At 41.6% G+C, this 16343-nt stretch overlaps 1 protein-coding gene across 2 annotated transcripts in view; it reads left to right on the forward strand.

Annotated features, from left to right (window-relative positions):
* Positions 1-16343, forward strand: part of parp12a (poly (ADP-ribose) polymerase family, member 12a) — a 112969-nt gene that overhangs the window by 94263 nt on the left and 2363 nt on the right. For both annotated transcript variants that reach the window (XM_059967249.1, XM_059967250.1), the window contains 6 exons: positions 423-543; positions 701-863; positions 6874-6994; positions 7128-7224; positions 9220-9316; positions 15328-15458. In XM_059967249.1, the coding sequence (XP_059823232.1) occupies positions 423-543; positions 701-863; positions 6874-6994; positions 7128-7224; positions 9220-9316; positions 15328-15458 (730 nt within the window). The remainder of the gene's footprint in view (positions 1-422; positions 544-700; positions 864-6873; positions 6995-7127; positions 7225-9219; positions 9317-15327; positions 15459-16343) is intronic.

A 16343-nucleotide genomic window follows, 5' to 3' on the forward strand; every position in this document is an offset into this window, starting at 1 on the left:
CTTGCAGTCCTCGCATGACCTTTATCCTCCTCCACCTCACTATCTGCTGTAACACCCTGGTTCCCCTCCCCTCTCCTCTACCTGGACATTTTTGTTCCAAGTCTCTGAAAGCAGAGAAATTCACTTAACATTCCATATAGATTGGTCTAAATCTCTATATCCTTTACTGTTAGTTTTTGTGCAGTGTAGTATTTCCTTTATTTCTCATAACTGATGTAAAGGTATCTATAAAGCTCAAGGCACAGTGCAAACTGGAATGCTGATTCAGTTGTGACTCAGACCAGTTTGAGTTTTGTATCTCCTGAGAAACCATTCTCTTTGAAACAATTTGGATGTGGGGGTGAAAGTGGCAAGAAAGTTACTTCGACTGAAGCATCAAGTGTGATGTATTTAATCTGTTTTCATGTTTCTGTTTCCCACAGACAGGTGTATCAGGGTTCACTTCAAGCTGCCTTATCGATGGCAGGTTTATGAAAAAGCGTGGAAAGATCTTCCAAATATGGAGAAGATTGAAAAAGACTACTGTGATCCCAATAAAGCCAGGTACAGCTAGTTTTATCCAGGGAACTTTAATTTGAACAAAGCACTTTAACTTGTTAACTTGCTACAGCATGGCTGTGCAGTTTGACCTGATTGTAACAGAAGCTATTCCAACCACAATGTAAATAGATTCCTGTTATTTACTATGTCCTTATTACAGATCTGAAAATATTGATTTTAATTCCATGCTATGTGGTTCGAACCAAGTTCGGCGCCTCTCCACGGCCTCCTCAGTTACAAAGCCCCCCAACTATATCCTCACCACAGAATGGTTATGGTATTGGAAGGATGAGAACAGAGAGTGGATTGAATACGGAAAACAAGTGAGTGTTTTCCTTATCGGTGTTTCCATCGTATTTTTGAGAATTTTGAATCAGAAGCATCACATAAAGTTGGGAGTTTCATTGCATTTGTATAAGACTCTGCTGAGCCTCCACTGGGAGTATTGTGTTCATTTCTGAACCATTGGAAGGAGGGAATGTACCATCAGTTCCCCAGAATTGCACCATTGCCACAATTAATGAAGACAACTTGCATAGATGAGCCCTTTATTCTCTAAGTATGGGAAGATTAAAAGGTGGTTAAATTAAGGTATCGAAGATAATCAAAAGGTTTAAAGCTGATAGCAAAAACAATTGCTTTTGAAATGGTTGCTTAGAATATGGTTCATAACCTTAAGAGAGCTGGGATACAGGGAAACAAGGACCATTAGGAAGCACTTTCCATGGTGGCCAAGGAGGGAAGCCATCTTGTTCTTCGAGTTTACACAAGTTCCTTGTAGAGAAATCCCATTAATTCTAGCCCTTGAATGTTAATGACTGTCCTACTGGAAATCTTGTTTATTCTGTTTCCACCATTCTTATACACAATGAGTTTCAAAATCACAACCAAACTTCATTAAAATATGTTTCTCTCCACATCCTTCTGTGTTGTCTGTCCTTCACATTTTTCACTTCACATATTTGCTTCCTCCCAGTCTATGAACCATTTGATAAGTGGGGCAGCTGACTTCTTTTTACTCTATCTAAACTTGCCACGATTGTGTGCACCCCCATCAGACCTCCTCTCTTCCTTCTTTGCTCAACGAAGAATAGGCCTTGCTTCTCCAGCCTGACATGATTGCTGAAATCCTCGATCTCAGAAACTTTTTTTTATAAACCTTCATCCTCTCTAGTTCTTTCACATGCTTTCTAAGGTGTGTTCACTGAAATGGATACAATTCTTTCATTGTGGCCGAAGTTGTGTTTTATAAAGGTTCGATCTAAGCATTCTGCTTTAGTATTCCATCCACATATTTATGCATCCAGGATCCCATATGCTTTACTGATTTATAAGATTAAGATTTTAAGATTAGCTTTACTTGTCACATCTACATGGAAACATAGTCCACTTTCTCAAGCAAAGCTGAATGTAAACAGACAGCGTAACTTTGCTGTGCTTTGCTGTGGACTTGACAAGCGCTACAATGAAAAAAAGAGTTAAATACCACCATAATGAAATGGAAACATAGGAACATAGAAAACCTACAGCACAATACAGGCCCTTTGGCCCACAAGGCTGTGCCGAACATGTCCTTACTTTATAAATTACCTAGGGTTACCCATAGCCCTCTGTATTTTTCTGAGCTCCATGTACTTGTTCAGGAGTCTCTTAAAAGACCCTATCGTATTCACCTCTACCACTGTCACTGGCAGCCCATTCCACACACTCACCACTTTCTGCGTAAAAAACTTACCCCGATATCTCCTCTGTACCTACTTCCAAGCACCTTAAAACTGTGCCTTCTCATGCTAGCCATTTCAGCCCTGGGAAAAAGCCTCTGACTATGCACATGATCAATGCCTCTCATCATCTTATACACCTCTATCAGGTCACCTCTCATCCTCCGTCGCTCACAGGAGAAAAGGCCAAGTTCACTCAAACTATTCTCATAAGACATGCTCCCCAATCCAGGCAACATCCTTGTAAATCTCCTCTGCACTCTTTTTATGATTTCCACATCCTTCTGGTAGTGAGGCGACCAGAACTCTGCACAGTACTCCAAGGTGGGGGGGGGGGGGGGGGGAGTCTGACCAGGGCCCTATATAGCTGCAACATTACCTCTCGGCTCCTAAACTCAATCCCATGATTGATGAAGGCCAATGCACCATATGCCTTCTTAACCACAGAGTCAACCTGCACAGCAGCTTTGAGTGTCCTATGGACTTGGACCCCAAGATCCCTCTGATCCTCCACACTGCCAAGAGTCTTACCATTAATACTGTACTCTGTCATCATATTTGACCTACCAAAATGAACCACTTCACACTTATCTGTGTTGAACTCCATCTGCCACTTCACAGCCCAGTTTTGCATCCTACCAATGTCCCACTGTAACCTCTGACTGCCCTCCACACTACCTACAACAACCCCAACCTTTGTGACATCAGCAAATTTACTAACCCATCCCTCCACTTCCTCATCCAGGTCATTTATAACAATCACAAAGGGTAAGAGTCCCAGAACAGATGCCTGAGACACTCCGCCATGCAGAATATGACCTGTATACAACCGCTCTTTGTCTTCTGTGGGCAAGCCAGTTCTGGATCCACAAAGCAATGTCCCCTTGGATCCCATGCCTTCTTACTTTCTCAGTAAGTCTTGCATGGGGTACCTTGTCATATGCCTTGCTGAAATCCATATACACTACATCTACTGCTCTACCTTCATCAATGTGTTTAGTCACATCCACAAAAAATTCACTGAGGCTTGTAAGGCATGACCTGCCTTTCACAAAGCCATGCTGACTAATCTTAATCATATTATGCCTCTCCAAATGTTCATAGGTTCTGCCTTTCAGGATCTTCTCCATCAGCTTACCAACCACTGAAGTAAGACTCACTGGTCTATAATTTCCTTGGCTATCTCTACTACTTTTCTTGAATAAAGGAACAACATCCACAACCCTCCATTGCTCCAGAACCTCTCCCGTCCCCATTGATGATGCAACGATCATCGCCAGAGGCTCAGCAATCTCCTCCCTCGCTTCCCACAGCAGCCTGGGGTAAATTTCGTCCGGTCCTGGTGACTTATCCAACTTGATGCTTTCCAAAAGCTCCAGCACATCCTCTTTCTTAATATCTACATGCTCAAGCTTTTCAGTTGTGAAATTATTATTTCAGAAATAATAATTAGCTGACACATGCACATTCATGAGCGCAATCACCGAATCTGCTGTGCAGCCAAGTCCACGGTTGTGTGGGACTTCCTTAAACGCTGCCAGTGAAATATGGGAGTTTGTCAACTAAAAATCTACATGGATGGCATTCACAACGTTCGTTCCCTGTCATGCCATCAAATCAAGTTAGACTCTTTATTTACTTAAACTTTGCCCATCTTTTTGGGAGGACTGGGAGATGATGGTAAACCTTCCTGCACCCTCACCCTGCCCATCACACTCAGCCAGCTCACATCCTTCAATCCAGAGCAGGTGAATTGTTTACTGTAACATCAGCCAGACGGTACTGCCTCAGCGGTGTTATTTTTATTTGTCATTTAGCACCCTCTGCTGGTAGTTTCATATAGCAGTCATTTAGGTTGTGTGATCTAGTTGATGACATCATCAGTAGGCATCTAGGCAGTTCTCCATGTCAGAGCTGAGGGAAAGCTCAGCCCTTTTCATCTGACATCATCCTGTCGTTCAGGTCTTTGAAGGCCTCGTCGGTGTGTCAAAGTAACCTTTGGGTTTATCATTTATTGATGTATATGCATATTTTCACAAATCAGAGATATTTGAGCTTTTGTGTGCAGAAAAAAATATAGAGGGAGTATTCACGTGGGCCACATGTTCTGGCTGGCTTGTAATGAGAAAATGTGCGTAAGATACCTTTTATGTAGCAACATCATGCTTACCAGTAGCCTATCTTTATGACATATTTGGAACTTATTCATATACAGTATCTTGTGTATTATTGGTATCATTTGTGATAAACTTAATACTTACCTTAATGGGAATTTGGACACCTTTTGACTGTATGTTTTTCTTTCTGTCAGTTTTATGCTACTGCCAGTTGCTACATTAAAGAAAGTCAACTTGGAACGTCTTTGTCAGTGTGGTAATTGGGGATGGAGTTATCTGCCTGTCAATTCATGCAAGGTGTATGAAGGGGACAGGACAGTAAAACAACGCTTTCTGGAATACAAAGGCAATTCTCTTTTCAAAATGTCAGACAAAAAAATCATCAGGATCTCAGTCATTACAGACAAGGTCTCGTGCCTCAGGTCCACCTTCATCCAAATGGTCCCGTGGCTCCTCCACCAGTGCAGCCGCGGCCTTAGCTGGTGCCGAAGCCCAAGCTGCTAAAATGGAGGCAGCGTTTGCATGGAAGGAAAGCCAAAAGAAAATGGAACAAGCACGTTCAGAGGGATCACTTGATGCTCTTCAATGGGAGAAAAGAGCTGCAGCTGCAGTAGCTAAAGCTGAAGCATTAGAGGCGGCCATGGAAGAGCAAAATGAGGACCTTGGCTCCGAAATTGATCTTCAAACCCATGAGCCAGCGGAGAGCACAAAAGAGTATGTGGAAGAGCAGACAAGGCACGCTTCCTATCAGTCAACACCTGCATTGGAAGGAGTTTCTACTAACAGTGTTAGTCAACCAGCCACTGTTGAACAGTGGGCACCCAAAGCTACCGTGCAGAGTCACGTTCAGGATGATGAACCGTCATTCTCAGCCAATTTCATTGGTTGGAAGTCAGTTAAGGCACACTGACGCTCACATGTCACACCCTCCAGGTAGAAAGCACCAGAGTGTGTGAAGTTCAGGGGGAGCCATGGATCACATGAGTTACACAGAGGTATTTAATGACAGAAATCATCCTCAAGCACACCAGTATGCAGAGGCTCAACAGGCTAATCCTGCTGATAGTCAGAGCATGTCGGACTTTGTCAGGTCTTTTGCAAGACGCAAACTTGTGTCCTCCGAGCTTCTGCAGTTCAGTGATCGTCCTGAGAGTTACAGGGCTTGGAAAGCATCATTCCCGAATGCCATAGGAGGTCTAAACCTTACAGACAGTGAAGAGATGGACCTCTTGGTGAAGTGGCTGGGTACTGAGTCAGCTGAACACGTGAGAGGGATAAGAGCTGTGCACGTCCATCACCCACAGAGAGGGCTCAAAGTGGTTTGGAACAGACTTGAGGAGTTCCAACACTCTGGAAAATGGTCACTACTCTGTCTTTGAACCATGCCCTAATCGCTGTGTCATAAAGGAAAAGTGGTACGGCAGGCAGCAAGGCCCCAAGTCTCCCCGCATCTGTCCATGTGGAGGGTCCCACATGTGGGGACTATGGAGGGCAGCTGGGATGCAGTGTCTTCCAACAGACAAAAGATGATGACAAGATAGGCCCTTCAGTTGAGGATATACTCTTTCTGAAGACTATGGAACAGGGATGAGGACAGTTGCTGGGTAGCTCCCCTGCCATTCAGAGAGCCACAACCTCATCTTCTCAACAACAGGTCACGAGCAGCAGGCCGTCTTTCTTCACTTTAACAAGAAGCCTGAGATGAAGGATTGTTTCATCTCATTATTCCAGAATGGCCAAGCAGAGGAAGCTCCTCCCCTTGGAAAAGACGAAGAATGTTGATACCTCCCTTGCTTTGGGGTTTACTATCCAAAGAAACCAAGCCAGATTTGGGTGATCTTTGATTCAGGTGTTCAACACGGGGGAGTCTCAGTGAATCGGGTCCTCCTGACTGGCCCGGACCTCAATAACAGTCTTCCTGGGGCATTTATCCGCTTTTCTAAGGACTCCATTGCCATCACAATGGATATACTACAGATGTTCCACCGGAACATCGTCAGGCCGGAAGACAGAAATTTCCTGACATTTCTTTGGTATGGAGAGAACAGCCTGGAAAATGACATCTCAGAGTATCGCATGAGAGCGCATGCCTTCAGGAACAGTCCATCGCCAACAGTCACCATTCACTGTCTCAGACAAGCCTCTGAAGAAGGGGAGAGGGAGTTTGGCAAGGATGCAAGGCAGTTCCTTGAAAGACTTAAATTGATGATAGACTTAAGTCCCTGTCCACGTCAGAGGCTGCTATCGACTTGGGTGCTCTGGTTTCCTCCCACAGTCCAAAGGTACACGGATTAGTGAGTGTAATCGGGTGGCACTGGCAAATTGGACTAGAAGGGTCTGTTACCTTGCTGCACTTCTAAATAAATAAGTATTCTGACTTTGTTACTAATGAATAAAATCAACCTAAATTAAAATTCCCCAGTTACCTTTGTAGGAGTCAAACTAGTTTCCCCAGATGCTTTAACTTCTCTTGGGTTGTGTTTTCTGTATGATAGGAAAAGCAGCACTCGGCTGCCAACATCACGCCCGTTGAGCTGGAGAAGGCATTTTTAGCTGACAGCAACGGGAAAGTGGAATTCACTGTGGGGATACACCAGTATGTGCTGAACTTTAAAGGTGCAGTTAATATTAAGAAAGCAAATTTCAGTTCTGTCTCATTGAAATGTGGAAATTATTGTCACAGTTACTTCTCTGAGTGAAAGCCGACGGTGATCTATATCCTGTCTCTCTTCCCCAATTTCATTTATAGAAATGCAGCAAACAAATTCACGCATTGGCACTCGCAGGGAAGTCAAGAGGAGGCCCAAATTCATCTCTGAACAGGACATGAAGAGCCAGATACAAAAGTATGTAACATCCATCAATGATTCTCCTTAAGGAGGCTTCTATAATGAAACAGTTCAAAGTGAATTTATTATCGAATTACATATATGACACTATTTACTACCCCGAGATACATGTTCTTGCAGGCATTCACAGTAGAACAAAGAAATACAATAGAATCAATAAAAAATTACACACAAAGACTGACAAGCAACCGATGTGCAAAAGAAGACAAACTGAGCAAATACAAAATAATAATAATTCAGAATAGCAGATCAATGTAGAGCAATAATAAAAAAAATCTTAATCCCTTTGGGCATATTAAACCAAATAAGCCATGGAATAGCACAATAGCTAGAAAGAAACCAACCCAAAGCCCACAACGATAACATACAAGAAAATAATGAAGATGCCACTTCCCAAATACTATCAAACAACCTAATGGTAATAGCAACAACAGAGATGTAGAGCCTCCACAGAATGCTTATAATGAAGTTTAGTTTACAGACAAAATTAACCTTAACATTTAACATCACATTATCAGAGTCCATGGGCACTGACCCAACAAAAAGACCCCATCTAAAACACACCATCAAAATTTGCAAAAATTGTTAATACTTTCAACAATACTCTCAAAATATTGTCACCACATTTAGGAAAACTTGAAACATTTGAAGAACTACACACAATAATATACTGTGCAGCATTAACAGCAATGCAGTGCGATGGCTCCAAAGAAGACACACTCATTAATAGAAACCCAAAAGTGAGTAATGAAATGAGAACTCTGAAATTGAAGAAGAGATTACAAAACTAAATTGAAATCTTAAGATCAGAAATAGCCGACCTAATGGAGTATAAGATGGATAACCCAAGCAAGAAAGTTAAGAAAAAAAGCTAAGGAAATATAAGGCCCGCACAAGATATAATCAACCTAACAAAAGAATGGTAGAATTTATAGATACATTAAAACAAAAGCTTGGTGTGTACAAGGCCAGACTAAATGGATATTTGAAATGCGCCAGACAAAGAAAATAGAATTACCAGTTCAGGAACAATAAAAATGGTTTATACGGGACATTGAAACGAAATTGGACACTCCGAAATGTCAGCAGTCCTAGCACAGAATTAGCAACAAAAACAGATAATGAACTTTTGGTTTAATATTTGGTCAGATGGGGGTGCTGTACAATTAAGAAGCAGGCAGATTAGGGACAGAAAAGAGTACACTCACACAATTAAAGATATGCAAACACCTGCCCAAGAATTTATTAGGGGGTGCATGGGTAATCGTTATCAATAGAACATTAAAGAAGGTACCAACATAGAGGTTGATGGAATTCCATGGTCGCTTGCCCAAGTACAATGAAGCTCTTCAGCTGATCAGGAAGAGCATTCAAATCACCCGCTTGGGAGTTCTTCTAGGCTATCTGAAAATTAGTATCCATTCGATATCATTGCATCTATCTCAAACCAAAACTGTTGCTGGCATGTGAAGCTGTGTCTATGAGTCTGCATTTCATCTACACAGAAATACCAGCAGTAATAATTACCAAGCTTATTGTAAATTGTGCACAGCAAGATTGTACCAAGCAAGTATGCTGAAGGCTGGGAATTCTGTTTTTTTTACTGAAGTGGAAGGGAAGATAAATATAACTGTTCCCCAAGGTAAACTCTTTTGCTGTAGATAATGCCACATGATCTTTCTTTGCTCCTCCTAGGACACACAGGCCTTGGTTCAGCATCTCCAGTTTTGCAGCTTTCACTCATTACTGCATTGGAGTGACTTTGTCCCCAGATTTATGTCCAAATTGGGCTTTGACCACTTGCATGCATCCATTGTCCACATTCGCAATGCAATTTGTGCCAGAGTAAATAGCGTTGAACAAGATGAAGATCAGTTGAAAATTGGGTAGAGATTTGATAATGGAGGAACACAATGAGACCAAGTTCACCTTCACGTGAAACTTTGTTACTGACTGTGATGTTGACACCTAATGACTCTCCTCCTTTGACAGCCAGAGAAAGACTGGACAGGAAATTCTGGGCATTTCTCAAGGAAAATCCCTTCCAGCTCACTGGGATAAATCAGCACGGACAGATATCGGCTATAAGGTAGAATCATTCAGCTGGCAATGATGATCATGGGAGAATTACAGTGTGTGCAGGTGAAGGTAGTGTGCTGAATATGCTGTGTCATATTGTCCGGAAACTATTTTAATGGAGGTACGTGTTTAATACTACTGAGTTTTTGCCCCGTAAGAATCGCTGAGAATTCAGATTATTAACATCAGCAATACTGCAGCTCAACCTATTAACTCCAAAACTCCTTCACTTCCATCTATTCAATCCATAAATTATGCATTCAATCTATTATTCACATAATTGTTCTTCTCTCAATTTTGACTTAATTGTGCTCAATTCTATTGCCTTAAATTATACCCTCTCCTTACAATTCTATTATTTAACCTCTTAATGTGCAGTCCTTTGGTCTTAAATTCCAAAGGTTCTTACATTTTAGTCACTTCTTCCTTAAGCAGGTTAATCTGTAGTTTTAAGAAATGCTGACCACACTCTTTACTGAAACCTCTGTGACATGAAAGTGTAGCGGTTAACATAACTCTATTACAGTTCCAGTGACCAGGGTTTGTACGTTCTCCCCATGACCACGAGGGTTTTCACCAGGTGCTCTGGTTTCCTCCCACATTCCAGAGATGTACAGCTTGGAGTTAGTAAGTGTGCAATATTGGCGCTGGAAGTATGGTAACACTTGTGGCTGGCCCTAGCGTATGCTCGGACGGTGTTGGTCACTGTATGTTTCAATATACATGTGATAAATAAAACTTACCTTTATCTTTACTTTTGAGATACAAAAGGAGTTTTCATCAAATAAGTTTATTCTTCCACTTGGGTATTTGCCAGTTAATGTTTAAATCTGTGTTGCCTGTTAACTTTAACATACTAGGTTTGTTGATTGAACGAGAACAAATAGGTAAATGCGATAGAATGATTCGCTGATATGATCACTGATTGTTTGGAATGAATAGGCCTTCTTGCAATTTAACTAATGAATGTTTCTTCTCAACTCCTACACTCCTTATATTGAATAAGCGAGCACCCCAAAATAGACTAGTCATTATGAGCTGCGTCTTAAGGTGAATAACCTGATGGGAAAGATCTCCTGATATACATTGGTGCAACTGCAGTATCTGTCCAGCCAGGTCAAACCTCCCAGACTTAGCAAGAAAACATTTCCAACAAAGAAATAAATACTTCTATGACATCATTAATGAACTCAGTGTGTCCTGAGGTATCAACTATCCACCTTTAAACTACAGTTACTGTTGTAAGTGAGTTAGTAACAATTTGCTTAGAGCAAACTCTCCTTAAGAGTAATGTTGAGTCATCAGCCTGAGGAGGAAATTCATGTTCTCATGCTGTCTGCAATTGTTAAAGCCACCAGAGGGAGCAGACCAGGTAAACAAGAAGCCTGAAAGGTATCTTAATGGTTTTAGCGGGGGTCGGCAACCTTTACCACTGAAAGAGCCATTTGGACCCGTTTCCCACAGAAAAGAAAACACTGGGAGCCACAAAACCCGTTTAACATTTAAAATGAAATAACACTGCATACAACGTTTTTTTTTCTTTTGCCTTTATGCTATGTATAAACAAACTATAATGTGTTGCATTTATAAAATCAATGAACTCCTGCAGAGAAAACGAAATTACATTTCTGCATGCAACAAAAACATTTTGAACTTGAAAAAAAGATTTTGTTTTGAAAACATTTTGAAAAAAAGATTGGGTTGAAGGTTACTTTTAAGTAAAATACTCAATGCTTATTTGAGTCCTTCTTGTATTTATGAAAAACGCCGAACTTAAATTGTCCGCCAGCAGCAAACCAAAAATAACGTCAGCCAGCTGTCAACCTGAAAAATAAAAGGACTATTTCACTGAACAATGAAAAAATATGAATATGCGTAAAACTAATAGGCAATTAAAATATTTATCATACTTGGTTAATGGGATTTCTGCTCCTGGACCTCAGCGCACAGCGTCTGCACATGAGGGCTGTATGACGTCACCTTCATCTTTACACAGGATCGCAAGCTGTCATCTGTGAGGCATGCGCGATGTTTGTTTTTAATAAAGTTCATGTTGGAGAACACCTGCTCACATATGTGGATCCAAAGATCGACAGGACTCCAAGTGCATACTTTTTAACGTTTACATAAATGTCAGGGATAGCATTCCATGTTTCGAACACAAGTTTGTCCGGTTTAGGGAGGTTTTCAATATCACTCCATTTGTGATTCTGAGCAAGAATGGCCTCCTGACGGGCAACATCTTCAAGGTCTGCTGTCAAGCATCTAAACTTGGACACCCATATGTCTTTGTCGGCTATGTCAGCCAGTTCCATCTCAAGATCAGGTTTGCTCACACCTGCCAATGCAGTCGTATTCAGTAGGGATGGATCGATGCTTAGGGGAGTGACCGGGAAGGATAATGTGTTTTTTTCCTCTCTGAACTCAGAGGAGCGTTTCCCAAATGATGTTTGCATTGCGATGATTGCAGAATGTAAATACTCCGAATTTATCATGTCGTGAGCTTGTTTGAACTCTCTCAAATTGGGGAAGTGAGACAATGTGCCTTTCTGTAAATCTCTGGCACGCACTGTCAACTTGCGCTGGAATGCCAAAACATCCTCCAACATGTGCAGGGCTGTGCGTCCTTTCCCCTGAAGAGCTGTGTTCAGCGTGTTCAGGTGCGCTGTCATGTCTGCCATGAAGTGTAGCTTTTCCAGCCACTCTGGCTGTTCCAGCTCAGGAAAGGTGAGCCCTTTGCTGCCCAGGAACGTTTTCACTTCTTCCAGACACGCGACAAAGCGTTTCAGCACCTCCCCTCTTGACAGCCACTGGACTTTGTTGTGCAGCAGGAGATCAGAATATGCGCTTTCCAGCTCGTCCAGTAACAAATAGAATTGACGGTGATTTAAACTTTTTGCCATTATTTTATTGACAATCTGAATGACAACATCCATTACTTCTGTGCATTCCGGAGGAAATGTTTGAGCACACAGTGCCTCTTGGTGCAAGATGCAGTGAAAAGTCAGCAGTTTTCTGTCCAGCGACTTCTGCAGTAAAGCCACAAATCCCTTGTGCGCTCCTGTTGTACTTGGTGCCCCATCAGTAGCTACTGACACCGGGTGGGTGGTCTTTATTCCTTTGGCTCTTAAACAATTCAAGACAGCCTCACAGATGTCCTCCCCCTGTGTTTGGCCTTTTAGAGGTATTGACTCAATCATTTTTTCCTGTGGCCCGGCAGAGTTTACATACTGGCAGAACAGCGCTATTTGTTCAATATCACCTTTGTCTTTAGACTCGTCACAGGCAATCGAGTAGGCCACCGCTGAATTAATGTCTTTAATTTGCTGTCTTGTGATGTCTTCTGCCATTTTTATGGTTCTGTCTTTGACAGTCTTTGCAGAGAAGGGCATATCCCTGATTTTCTGCACAATTTCACTCTTTAAAGTCCGTGAATAGATGTTCTGAAATCTTAATGAAAGGTTCTTTTATATATTCACCATCTGTAAACTGCTTCCCGTGCCTGACTATTTCCTGAGCGGCAACAAAACTAGCATATGTAGTTGATTTTCCAGACTTCATCCACTTCTTGAAATGATTTTTGCTCAGATCAACCTTCCGCATCAGTTCCAAAACGGCTTTTTTTCTCTCATCTCCATCCAGATATTTTTGAGCAAAGGCTGCATGTTTATTCTGGAAATGTCTTGCGACTTTTGACTTTTTGTTGTTTGCTAGTTTCTCATTGCATATTAAGCATAGCGGTAAACCAGTCTCGTCAGCAGTGAAAGCAAATGAATCTGCCCACGTATCATTAAACATTCTGTTTTCTTCAGTCACTTTTCTTTTTTTAGAATTCTCCATAGTTAGCCTACCTTGGATCGAAAAATTAAAGAAATCGCGCACTGGCGGGTGTCAGGCATTGGCAGTGGTGACGTATATTAATAGCGACAAAAAACACGTTTTATTTAGATTGTACAAGATCACCATAATCTTCAAATTTAGAATTACATTTCAAAAACTAACAAACTAACATAAAATACATTTTAATTAAATACTCATCATTTATTTTCCAAAGCCACAGGGAGCTGCAGCACAGAGATGAAAGAGTCGCATGTGGCTCCGGATCCGTGGGTTGCCGACCCCTGGGTTATAGGAACTAAGGAACAGAAGCATGAAAGGGGCATTTCACCCTTGTGCCTACTCCATTATTCATTCAAACTGGGGTTGACCTTTATCTTGGTGCCATTATCCTCAACTATCTCCATATTTTACTATTCCCTTAATATTCAAAAATAGATCAATCTTGATCTTTGAGTATACTTAGTAACGGAGTCTCCACAGTCTCCTTAGGTGTAGTTTCAGCGTCACAACCTTCTGTAAAGGAATTCTTTCTTCTACCATTGCTGAACTGCAAGCTCCATATTTAGTGACCATGAGCGTTGGTTTCTCAAAGCCATAGCCAACCCTTCTGTACGTCTGCCCTTTTATGCCCTGCTGGAGTTTTATAAGTTTCACTGAGACCACTTCATTTCCTTTTAAACTCAAGATAATGTAGACAGACCCACAGTAAAACAGAAAAGCTGAAAATACTTAACAGGTCGAATAGTGTGCAGAGAAAGATAGTTAATAATTCAGTTGGATGATGTTGCTTTCAGGACTGGGAAAGGTTAGAAAACTAGCAAGTTAATACCCAATCTACATACCCATGCGGCAAAGCTCCCATTCTGAAATCTGAAAACTTCCATTGCACTTCTATCACAAGTGTGCTATTTCTTAGGTGGGTGTAAGTGGCAGAACTCCACCTCAACTCCACTCTCACTCCTTCCCTTTCCTTTACCAGTTTTGATGCCTGTAGAATGTCCAGTGTATCTTCAGTGAAATGTCTATTCTGGTACTGAAATTCCCCTGAAGTCAAAGACAACAATGTGCTTGTCTCCCTGGATGATCGTTGTCCCTGGCTGTTTCCAGAGATGTGTGTACAGGGTAATCAGGACCCTCTGGATACTGAACCCTTTCGTTTCCTGTCTTGAGAACATTCTGAAAAGCTCAACCATGTAAGTTGATACTGATTTCTTTTAGAAGTGTTTTAAACAAGGTGGAGAGTTTCAGGAGGGTGTTTCACAGCCACCAATACTGGTGAAGAAAGGGATAAAAACAGAAGATATCTGAGCTGGAAAAGGGTCTGGAAATGAAGTCTTGGTGGAATTTGCTAGGGGCTGGGATTCAAAAGGAAGTGGGTTCCAGAAGGGATAGGAATACTGGTTCAAAGTTCAAATTAAAATGTATTATTAAAGTACATACATGTCACCACTTGGAACTCGGACATTCTTTTTTTGCAGCATACTTAGCAAATCTATAGAACAATAACAGTAAACTGTAGTCAAACTGCAAATGCAGATAATAAAGAAATAGCGATAAATAATGAGCAGGAAACAACAAGATAAAAGAGTTCTTGGAAGAGTGTAGGTATCCCCTTTTACTCAAGAGCTCCGTGCTCAATACAGAAGGCTCTTTAATTCATGTATAGTGTTGAGCCACGTATTTGCAGCGTGTGCACCTGATTGAACAGGGTAACACCACAAGTTCATTACGGGTCAAATGTTTACATCAGAACACATAATACAAAAGAAAATTATTAAGATTAGCTTTATTTGTCATATGTACATTGAAGTATTGAAACATACAGGGCATGAACAACTAACCCAGTCTGAGGACTGTGCTTGGGGCAGCCAGCAAGTATCACCAATCATCTGGCACCAACAGTGCATACACACAACTTACTAACTCTGATCTGTACGCTTTCTTGGAATGTGGGAAGTAACTGGCACACCTGGAGGAAACACTGGCAGTCACAGGGAGGAAGTATTGACAGTGGTGGGAATTGAACCCCGATCTTCCAATCAGTGATGCCGTAAGGCATTACCCCAACTGCTATGCTATTGTGCTGCTCTGGAGTTAGTTCCTGGCACTTGTTCCAGTCTCAGTAAAATCTAGATGTGTTCAAGTGTTCTGTGATTCTAACTAATAACTGTCTCTATACAGCTGATTCAGGTGGCTGAGTCTTCAGATGAATTTAAACAAGTGCAGTCCCTCTTTCAGCGGACCATGAAGAAAAGTGTGATACAGAAAATTGAACGAATTCAAAACATCTCCCTCTGGGAAGTCTATCAATGGTTTGCAAACTTTATCACTTTTCTACCTGGCTATAATGAAGGGAATTATTCATTCTGGGGATTGAAAACTGGTTGATTTCTTTGATGCAAGTTTCTTCCTGACAGTTGACAGAAGAGCCCATATTGTCCACCCTGTTCTTGTATATTTGACTGTGATGGGGCTGAGATACAGCTCAGAACTTCTCTCCTCCATTTTTTTCACTCCTGGATATCTTTTAGACTACCAACCTAGAAACACCAGCAGCATAAACTTTGTGTTTCTGCATTCTTCCTATGTGACCTATGTTAAGTGGTTGTACCCCCCTTCCAATACCAACAGAGGGCTTAAGGTTTCAGCAGTGAAAATGAAACAAACTCCAAACAAATCAGGAAGTGCTGAGAAAGCTCAACAGCTGTGGGAGGAGAAACAACAAACATTGCAGGTTGAAGATCCCTTGTCTTGTCTGAGAAAGAAAGGAAGTTGCAGAGAGTGCAAGGGTTAGGGTGAAGGATAAAAGTGACAGAGTGAGGATACTTAGCTGTAGAAATGCTGAGGGGTCAGGCCACACTTGTAGGGACAGACAAACTGAACCAAGATTACAAATGAACTAAAGAGTATACAGTATGTGAGCAGGTTATCTGAAGCTGGTGAATATTCTCTTCACTACTCTCATTAATTTCTCAGCCAGTTAACTACATCTTTTTTTCTCTCTCTCTTTCCAAATTCTGACAGTGTCTCTGATCTGAGGCGCTAACTCTTGTTTCCCCTTCCACAAGTGCTGCTGGACTTGATAGGTGTTCCCAGCATTCTGTTTCTGCTTCTTGTATAAAGATTTTAGTCATCATTTACAACTAGACCGCCTGTGAGACAGGGTGAGGATGGGGTGTGTTTTACGGGCTGCGTTG

The sequence above is a fragment of the Hypanus sabinus genome, chromosome 4 (genome assembly GCF_030144855.1).
Source record: "Hypanus sabinus isolate sHypSab1 chromosome 4, sHypSab1.hap1, whole genome shotgun sequence".
In the NCBI taxonomy this organism is placed as follows: Eukaryota; Metazoa; Chordata; class Chondrichthyes; order Myliobatiformes; family Dasyatidae; genus Hypanus; species Hypanus sabinus.